This window comes from Chaetura pelagica, unplaced genomic scaffold (assembly GCF_000747805.2).
Source record: "Chaetura pelagica isolate M959 unplaced genomic scaffold, ChaPel_1.0 scaffold347, whole genome shotgun sequence".
NCBI classification, from domain to species: domain Eukaryota; kingdom Metazoa; phylum Chordata; class Aves; order Apodiformes; family Apodidae; genus Chaetura; species Chaetura pelagica.
Window position 1 is genome coordinate 855,177 of NW_009954096.1, and position 10,493 is coordinate 865,669.

Consider the following 10,493-nt stretch of genomic DNA (forward strand, 5'->3'; position numbering starts at 1 on the left):
AGCTTCGGAGGGCTGGGGGGGTGGGGAAAGCCCAGCAGGAAGGAGTAAGAAACACGGCAGTGAGCACCAGCTGAGGTCTGTCCTCCTGGAGCAGCACCAGGCAGCCTGTGCTCCTCTCCAAGCGGGGACCAGCTCCCTCCAGCAAACCCTGCGCCTTCCAGAAGACGGACCACGGCGCTGGGAAGAGTTGGGAAGCAGCTTCTGGCTGAGCACCTGAGATCCAGGCAGAGCTTTGGGAGCCACGAGCTGGAGGAGAGGGTGGTAGTGGTGGTGGTGGTGGTTGCAGGGGGGGGGTGATGTTTTATTGTCTCAGCCTGTTTTTGTGACGAACTGCTCCGGTTTCTCACTGGAGGTGTCACTGCCGGGAGACACCCGGTGCCTGCCGCGGCGAGCTCGGAGCATGTTGCTCAGGGCCAGCCCCAGAAGGTTTCTGGAGCACCATCTCCTCTTGGTGGAGGAGCCAGAGAAGCAGCACCCAGCTGGGAAACAGCTCCCGACTCCATCCATGCCTGAGGAACTCCCCACCCCAGCCCGGCCAGACCCACCATCCTCCCCCAACCTCACCAACCTGACGGGCTGCGCCGAGGAGATCCTGCCCTACGGGGACACCGAGAAGGTGGTCATTGGAGCTGTCCTCTCCATCATCATCCTCATGACCATCGCTGGCAACGGGCTGGTCATCATCTCCGTCTGCATCGTCAAGAAGCTCCGCCAACCCTCCAACTACCTGGTGGTGTCCCTGGCTGCCGCCGACCTCTCGGTGGCCTTCGCCGTCATGCCCTTCGTCACCATCACGGACCTGCTGGGGGGGGAGTGGCTCTTTGGGAAGGTTTTCTGCAACGTCTTCATTGCCATGGATGTCATGTGCTGCACGGCCTCCATCATGACCTTGTGCATCATCAGCGTGGACAGGTAAGGGAGGACCTGCCAGGTGGAAGGGTGTTCCTGGGGGGTTCAGTCCTGGTTGGATTAGTGCTTCTTCGTGTGTTCTCCAGGTGCACAGGGTGGCTGAGGGTTTGCTGTAGACATCAGGTGCCTCAGTTCCTTTGGAGGAGCTGGGCTTAAGGTGCTTTCTCACCTAACTTCCCTAAGTGATTTGCTTAGTCCTCCCCCTCCAGGCAGCTGCTTCCCGTTGTTCTTCCTCGGCTCGAGGAACAGAGCTTAGAGGGCAGCCCTGTGACCCGACCTCCTCCCTGGCAGGAGGTTAGACCATAAAATTATCCCACAAAACAGAAACATAAGCCCTTTGAAAGTCCAGGTGATGGAGCTTCTGGAGCTCAGTCCTGCAGGACTCTCTGCTGCTGCCTGGACTCACCCCTTGGCTGAGGCTGTCAGCAGCTTCTCCCACCCCATCCCAAATCCCTGAAACCCCTGACTTAGCCCAGTGCAGGCGTTTGTGAGGATCTGCTGCCTTCAGCTCCTCCACCTGGGGTCGGGAGGGAAAGGCCTGCCTGGCAAACAGGCAAGGCTGGGACCAGCCAGCACCCCCTGCCTCTAATTATAGCAGCTGCGTCATTAGGGACCTGGAGCTGATGAGCAGGGGCCAGGCCTGACGTCTGCTGCTTCCTCAAGAGGTTGGTTTATGTTCACACTGACCCCACCGGGCCAGACTGGTTGGTGCTGAGCAGCTCAGAGGGTGAGACACCCCACGAGACACCTGCCTGCAGCTCCACCACCCTCCCCAGGTGTGAAACCCAGTGAGAAAGCAGAGAGGACAGAGAAAATCCTGCTGCTGCCAGGGGATGGGATGCCCTGGGGAGCAAAGAGCAGCTCCTGCTCCAGCCCCCAGCCTGAAAAGCCCTCTGGTCCTCAGGCTGGCACAGCTCGGAGCTGCTGGGCACAGAGGAGATCCCTGCTAGGCCAGCAGGGAAGGGCCAGCACTGCTGCTGAACTCACTCTGTGCTAATGAAGAGCCTAAAAAAAGCAGGTGCATTGGGAGCTGGCAGAGGTCTGGCCCTGCTAGAGGGAAGAAATGCAGTAGTGACACATGTCAGAGCTGCCTCTTGAGCAGCAGGGAGATACACGCTGAGCAGATGGGCTGTGCTTTGGAAAATTCCCTTTCCTTTTTCCTTTCTTTTCCTCTTTGCTTTCCAGTTCCCTTCTCTTCCCTTTCCCCTTCCCCCGAATCATAGATTCATGGAATGATAGACTGGTTTGGGTTGGAAGGGACCTTCAAGATCATCCAGTTCCAACCCCCCTGCATGGGCAGGGACACCTCCCAGCAGCCCAGGTTGCTCCAAGCCCCATCCAACCTGCCCTTCAACACTGCCAGGGATGGGGCAGCCACAGCTTCTCTGGGCAGCCTGGGCCAGGCTCTCACCACCCTCACAGCAAAGAATTTCCTCCTCATGTCTCACCTAAATCTTCTTCTTACAATTTGAAACTAAACCCCCTCATCCCATCCCTCCCTGTCCTTGTCCCAAGCCCCTCCCCAGCTTTCCTGGAGCCCCTTCAGGCACTGGAAGCTGCTCTAAGGTCTCCCTGGAGCCTTCTCTTCTCCAGGCTGAACACCCCAACTCTCCCAGCCTGTCCCCAGAGCAGAGCTGCTCCAGCCCTCTGGACTTTCTCCAACAGCTCCATGTCCTTCTTGTGTTGGGGGCTCCAGAGCTGGACACAGTTCTCCAGCTGGGGTCTTACAAGAACAGAGTAGAAGGGGAAAATCACCTTCCTCAGTCTTCTGGCCAGAATCTCCTCTTGTTCTGTCCTGAATTCCAACTTGGCCAGCACTGATTGGTAGGTGCCTTCTTCTGCCAAAGAAGAGGGGGTGATTGTACTGGTGGCTGAAGTGTCCACGTGCTTTTCTTAGCTTAGATATGAAAGATGCTTGGCTTGCCCAAGATGAAGGTACAATTAAAATGTAGGCTGCTATTACTGGTTATTAATGCAGAGCACTTTCTAAAAGCCTCTTGATTGAAGCTGGTAAGAACCAATCTCTTCTGAAGGGAGGTTTGATTGATTTTCTTTTAAATCAAAAAAGAAAAATGCTGGAAAAAATCCATCTTTCCTGCCCATTTTTCTTCCATAAAAGCCTGCCAGTGCTATGGATTTTTTATTGCCATGAACCAAAAACAAAAGCACAGGGGAAAAAATAAGCATTTTGGCTGTTCAGCTTCTGTGGAAGCTTTCCATAAAAGTGCCAAGCAGCTGAAAAAAGAAGTTCCCCCATACCCCACATAGCACTTCAGGTTTTCCTAGTGGAGGAAAAAGTCTCCATCCCTTTCCCAAGCAGCTCCACTGAGACTCTCCCTTAAACAAACAAACAAACATACAAAAAAAGGTGTTTCTTGCCTGAAATCAGATGAAATGCTCCAAATTGGCATCGTCCTCAGTGAAAAGGGTGTGTCCCAAAAGAGCTGGTGGGATAAGCCCTGCAGAGCATCTTGCTGTGTCCTTCATCCTAACGTGTCCCAGGCTGGAATGCATCCCTGGGATGCTCCCACCACCCATGTCTTGGGCAGGGACACATGAAACCACAGGGAGCTGCAGCCTCCAGCTGCCCTTTGCATCCTCCACCTGGGGTATTTCTCTCCCTCACCAGGATGGGGCAGGCACAGGGTCAGCTGGGAAGAGAGATGCAGAGCTGAGGCCCTGAGGAGACACGGGGTGGTGATAAAGCAGGGAGGTCCAGGAAACCCCAATTCTGAGCTCCTTTGGGCTCAACTAACCTGTGTGGGTGGAAATTTGTCCTTTCCCAGTTTGCCAGCTACAGGATGGAGACAGAATCATAGAGTCACAGGCTGGTTTGGGTTGGAAGGGACCTTCAAGACCATCTAGATCCAACCCCCCTGCATGGGCAGGGACACCTCCCAGCAGCCCAGGCTGCTCCAAGCCCCATCCAACCTGCCCTTCAACACTGCCAGGGATGGGGCAGCCACAGCTTCTCTGGGAAACTTGTTCCACTGTCTCACCACCCTCATATTGAAGAATTTCCTCCTAAATCTCCAACCTAAATCTCTCCTCTTCCAGCTTGAAACAATTTCCCCTTGCTCTATCTTCACCCTAAAGGGGCATCTTGGAGACGATTGGTTTGGTTTTGGTATTATTATTATTATTATTATTATTATTATTATTTAATCCCTGGCAATTCCTTCTGGGTGTAGAATAAGTGAACTGACCTGGTTAATCCATGGGGTTGATGGTGGAGCCCACCCTGGGGCAGATCTCCTGCCCCATGGCCAGGGCTGAGCAAGGACATGGCAGGATTTTATTGCCCAAGGACTGAGGGATTCCACCATCAGCTCTGCAGGGCTGGGGATCCTCCAAAGTGGCACAAAGACCCCCCTAAATCACTGCCCTGGGAAATGGCTGCTGCTTGGTGACCTCTAAACTCAATTAACAGCAACATACACATTAAAAGAAAAAAAAAAAAAGGATAAAAGCAATAGAAACTGATCTGAATTTCATTGCATTTCTGTGCAATCCTGCTTTTCTCCCCCTGTATCCACTGGCCTATTTTGAGGTCTTCCTGTTCTCAGCAATATTATCAGTAAAGACCTCAAAGGGGCCCTGTTTCCTCCAGCAGTGGCTGCACGAGGAGCTCCCAGATGAAACAGGTCAGCTTTGCCTGCTTCTTACACCTTGTCACTGTGCATTTTGCTTGGCCAGGGTGTAAATTCGTTCAGGTTTCAGCAAATCCTGAGTGGATCATCTTCCCAAGGGAACCCAGTAATAGAATAATAATAATAATTTAAAATAATAATAATAATGAAGGGTATCATGCATCACAGTGTATATTAATTTGCAAAGCTCTTGGCTTGGTTATAAGAAGAAGTGATTTTTGGGGTGCTGAATTAGGAGATGCTACAGCAGGGCATGGTTTTCTTCCAGCCCAGGGGACATGAAGTGTGGCCTCCCTGCAAAGTCCCTTCCTACAGCAGCAGGGCATTGGGCAGGATCCCTCCCAGCTGCTCCCAACCCATCAGTCTGAATTCAACAAGGCCAAGGTCCCCAGGACCAGTACAGACTGGGGGTGAAGCCCTGAGGAGAAGAACTTGGGGGTGATGGTTGATGAGAAGCTCAACATGAGCTGGCACCATGTGCTGGGGCCCAGAAACCAAATGTGTCCTGGGCTGTGTCACCAGCAGGGCCAGGGAGGGAATTGTCCCCTCTGCTCTGCTCTGGTGAGACCCCCCTGCAGGGCTGGGTTCAGCTCTGGAACCCTCAGCACAAGGACATGGAGCTGCTGGAGTGAGTCCAGAGGAGGCCACAGAGATGATCCAAGGACTGGAGCAGCTCTGCTCTGGAGCCAGGCTGGGAGAGTTGGGGTGTTCAGCCTGGAGAAGAGAAGGCTCCAGGGAGACCTTAGAGCACTTCATTATTTAAAAGGGGCTGATATGAAAGATGAGGACAAAGGGTGATGGTTTTTAACTAACAGAAGGGAGATTTAGCATAGATATTAGGAATCAATATTTTACACTGAGAGTGGTGAAGCCCTGGCCCAGGTTGCCCAGGGAGGTGGGAGATGCCCCATTATCCCTGGAAACATCCCAGGTCAGGTTGGACAGGGCTCTGAGCAACGTGGTCTAGTTGAAGATGTCCCTGCTCACTGCAGGGGGGTTGGGCTGGATGAGCTTTACATGTCCCTTCCAGCCCAAGCTATTCTATAATTCTATGACCTTTGAGCCAGGCTCATCACTTGGCCCAAGGAGGATGGATTCAGTGGTATCTTTTAGAAGGACAGCACCAAAACTAGCTCTGTTGTCCATCTCATCAGTTCTAATCCTTCACAGACAGAGACCCACAGGGTGGTGGGGTGAAAAGCCCTTTCCTGAGAGGTTGTGTTGCTTTTGCACCCATGAGTGTTGTCCTTCAGCCTGTACCTCTTTCTGATGTCCCAGCAGCATCAATGGTCTTGGAGAGCTTTGCTGGGGAGAAGAAAAATAGGACAAGAATAACTCAGTGAATGAATTCAAATTCGGTTTATCACAGAGTCAGGGCTTTGAATTTATTTTGCAGTCAGGAAGGGAGGAGGAATTGGATTATTTTTCTTTCATTTCCTTCTTCTTCCAATCTTGGATGAGAATCTGGAAAAGGAAAACAGGGAAGAAAACATCAAACACCTCCAGTGAGACTGATTGTTGGGGGAAAAATAACAGCACAAGCAGAAGTGAAATTCTCTGCAGAAATTCTTCTGGCAGAAAAGCCTGCTCTTCCCTGGACAGGCTTTCAGCAAAACATCTCCATAGAGCTGCTGTTCCCATAGATATCATAGAATCATTAAGTAGCTTCTCTGGGCAACCTGGTCCAGGGTCTCACCACCCTCACAGCACAGAATTTCCTCCTGTCTCACCTAAATCTCCCCTCTTTCAGTTTATAATCATTCCCCCTCATCCCATCCCTCCCTGCCCTTGTCCCAAGCCCCTCCCCAGCTTTCCTGGAGCCCCTTCAGGCACTGGAAGGTGCTCTAAGGTCTCCCTGGAGCCTTCTCTTCTCCAGGCTGAACGTTCAGCCTGGAGAAGAGAAGGCTCCAGGGAGACCTTAGAGCACTTCATTATTTAAAAGGGGCTGATATGAAAGATGAGGACAAAGGGTGATGGTTTTTAACTAACAGAAGGGAGATTTAGCATAGATATTAGGAATCAATATTTTACACTGAGAGTGGTGAAGCCCTGGCCCAGGTTGCCCAGGGAGGTGGGAGATGCCCCATTATCCCTGGAAACATCCCAGGTCAGGTTGGACAGGGCTCTGAGCAACGTGGTCTAGTTGAAGATGTCCCTGCTCACTGCAGGGGGGTTGGGCTGGATGAGCTTTACATGTCCCTTCCAGCCCAAGCTATTCTATAATTCTATGACCTTTGAGCCAGGCTCATCACTTGGCCCAAGGAGGATGGATTCAGTGGTATCTTTTAGAAGGACAGCACCAAAACTAGCTCTGTTGTCCATCTCATCAGGTCTAATCCTTCACAGACAGAGACCCACAGGGTGGTGGGGTGAAAAGCCCTTTCCTGAGAGGTTGTGTTGCCTTTGCACCCATGAGTGTTGTCCTTCAGCCTGTACCTCTTTCTGATGTCCCAGCAGCATCAATGGTCTTGGAGAGCTTTGCTGGGGAGAAGAAAAATAGGACAAGAATAACTCAGTGAATGAATTCAAATTCGGTTTATCACAGAGTCAGGGCTTTGAATTTATTTTGCAGTCAGGAAGGGAGGAGGAATTGGATTATTTTTCTTTCATTTCCTTCTTCTTCCAATCTTGGATGAGAATCTGGAAAAGGAAAACAGGGAAGAAAACATCAAACACCTCCAGTGAGACTGATTGTTGGGGGAAAAATAACAGCACAAGCAGAAGTGAAATTCTCTGCAGAAATTCTTCTTCTGGCAGAAAAGCCTGCTCTTCCCTGGACAGGCTTTCAGCAAAACATCTCCATAGAGCTGCTGTTCCCATAGATATCATAGAATCATTAAGTTTGGAAGGGACCTTCAAGACAATCCAGTCCCAACCCCCTGCATGGGCAGGGACACCTCCCACCAGCCCAGGTTGCTCCAAGCCCCATCCAACCTGCCCTTCAACACTGCCAGGGATGGGGCAGCCACAGCTTCTCTGGGCAACCTGGTCCAGGGTCTCACCACCCTCACAGCACAGAATTTCCTCCTGTCTCACCTAAATCTCCCCTCTTTCAGTTTATAATCATTCCCCCTCATCCCATCCCTCCCTGCCCTTGTCCCAAGCCCCTCCCCAGCTTTCCTGGAGCCCCTTCAGGCACTGGAAGGTGCTCTAAGGTCTCCCTGGAGCCTTCTCTTCTCCAGGCTGAACACCCCAACTCTCCCACACTGTTCCCACCACCCCTCTGGACTGATGCAGCATCCCCAAAACACTCCAGAGGTGATGTGACCCTGTCTAAAAATGCCTGGAAATTCCTGACAACAGGCAGGTGGGATCACAAAGGCTGCAACAGGGAAGGAACCCACCTGACAGCCAGAAGCTTTTGCTGGAATGATTGAGTCTGAACAGCAGGCTCAAGTCCTTCAGCAAAGAACTGGCCCATGGCCAACTCCAAACTGACTCCTTAATTTCCAGGGGTAATTTCCCAACTAACACAGTTGTTCACTCACATGACCTCTCTCAGCCAAGGCTTGGGATGGTTCAAAATCACATCCCATGGTCTATCCAGGAGCTGGTGGGTCATGCAGCCTCCAGCTCCTTCCAGTCAATCTAACCAGGTAACTCCTAACTCCAGGCATCAGGACTGGTGAATCTGTGGGTCACCACGTGCTTATGGGAGCCCCTGCTCAGAGCTCCTTTCATTTTACTCCCCAGGGAGGGGTGGACACCAGCACTTCAGGAGCTCTGGGTCATGCCAGGGAGCAAACTGCTCCAGCTGTTTGTCTTGCTTTCCAGAGGTGGGTTGGAACTAGATGATCTATAAAGGTTCCCATCCAACCCAAACCATTCTGTGACCCCCAGAAGATGTTGCAGGAACCTGTAGGTTTGCAAGCTGGATGGGTAGGGGAGGGATGGGGGGGATCTGCTGACAGCAGCGTGTGCTGCAAGATGCAAACACACAGCCCATCAGATGGAAGAAGGTGTGGGTCACCACCTGCCAGACTTGCACCTCGGTCCATCACCTGATCACCTCGCTTTGCTCTCTGTCCCCATCCAGACACACCCTTGGGTGGTGGATGGAGCTTTGGTGGCAGCTGTTCCCTGCCTGTGGCAGGAGGGGGGGACGAGATCGTCTTGAAGGTCCCTTCCAACCCAAACCCTTCCATGATTCTCTGAAAACTGAGCTTTCTGAACCCTTTGTGTCCCCCAGGAACTGCCCTGAGCAGCTACATGACACCCCCGGGTTGTAAGAACAGCGGGGAACAGGCAGAGCAGGGTGTTTGGGCTCAGGAGAGCTCCAGGGGTGTGACACACATCCCGCAGAAGATTCCACAGCAGCTCCCACTGGGGGAATTCACTTCTCCTCCTGAAATTCACCCTCTCGGTGAAGCTTTAACAGCTGGCCCGGGGCGCCAACCACCCCGACAGCACCTCCTGCCCCTCCTAACCCTTTGCACCTCTGCCAGGTACCTGGGGATCACCCGGCCGCTGACCTACCCCGTGAGGCAGAACGGGAAGCTGATGGCCAAGATGGTCTTCATCGTCTGGCTCCTCTCAGCCTCCATCACCCTCCCTCCCCTCTTCGGCTGGGCCCAGAACGTCACGGTGGAACGGGTCTGCCTCATCAGCCAGGACTTCGGCTACACCGTCTACTCCACGGGGGTGGCCTTCTACATCCCCACGGCCGTCATGCTGGTCATGTACGCCCGGATCTACCAGGCGGCCAAGGCCAGCGCCGAGAAGCACCGCTTCATGGACCTGCCCAGGCACCCGGGAGGGGAAGGCGTCCCCTGCCTGGAGAGCTCGGGCCGCGGCTCCCGCAGGGAGTGCGCCGCGCTCTCCAAGCTGCTGCGCCAGGACCGCAAGAACATCTCCATCTTCAAGAGGGAGCAGAAGGCGGCCAGGACCCTCGGCGTCATCGTAGGGGCTTTCACCTTCTGCTGGCTGCCCTTCTTCCTCATGTCCACGGCTCGGCCCTTCATCTGCGGCATCCGCTGCAGCTGCATGCCCCTGAGGCTGGAGAGGACCCTGCTCTGGCTGGGCTACACCAACTCCCTCATCAACCCCTTGATCTATGCTTTCTTTAACCGGGACCTGAGGACTACATTCTGGAACCTCCTGAGGTGCAGGTACAGGAACATCAACAGGAGGCTCTCGGCCGCCAGCATGCACGAGGCCCTGAAGGCCACAGAGAGGCACGAAGGCATCCTCTAGAGCCACATCCTCGGTGCCTGACCGACAGGCTCCGGCCTCTCCACGTCAGGTTCCCTGCTTCTCAGCACTGGCAGAAGCCCCGGGTGCCGTCGTCCCCCTTCCCGACATCTCCGCTGAGAGTGACACCCTTTCTTCTCTCCCCCCTTCCCCAGGAGGAGCTGCAGTTCCCCTTGCCTTGGGAACAAGAGGGCAACCCTTCCTTCTCACCCAGGTGGGAGCTGAGAAGCCATGAGCGAGACCAAGGGGGGGTTCAAGGTCTACCACCAACTGTGGGCAAGTCACACCACCTTTCTGTGCCTCAGTCTCCCCCTCTGGTAACAAAAAAACCACAAGAAAAAGCAGCCCTTCCAACCAAACCCCCAAAAAATCCCCCAAGAACTTGATAAGACTGTGGCTCTCCACCTTCAAAAAGGGCTCTAAGGTCTGTGGAGGACACACAATGCCATGTAAAGATGACACTGGCTGGACTTCTCTGTTGGACATGACAGCAGCTGTAGGCTCTGCTGTAGATCTGAGCCCTCCTGCCATCCCAGCTTCTACAAACTCTTCCCACCAACGTGATCGTGTTTTACACACTGAGCTCCTTCATGCCCAGGTTTGCACGTCAGGGCAGTCACACCAGTGACCCCGTTTCACCTCACGCTGCAGCACTGGAAAGAAGGAAAAACAGAGGAACATCAAGGACAGGGCAGCGACCAGTGGGCAAAGACAGTGATGGAGGGTGGGTTTTTGCAGTTCCTG

The 10,493-nt window shown here is 53.3% G+C and overlaps 1 protein-coding gene across 1 annotated transcript; it reads left to right on the forward strand.

Moving 5' to 3' along the window:
* Positions 1–400: 400 nt before the first annotated feature.
* LOC104392889 (5-hydroxytryptamine receptor 7-like) lies at positions 401–9,752 on the forward strand. Its single transcript, XM_010002325.1, has 2 exons — positions 401–912; positions 9,005–9,752. Exons 1-2 carry the CDS (start codon positions 401–403, stop codon positions 9,750–9,752), a joined length of 1,260 nt encoding a protein of 419 aa, XP_010000627.1.
* The last annotated feature ends 741 nt before the right edge of the window (positions 9,753–10,493 follow it).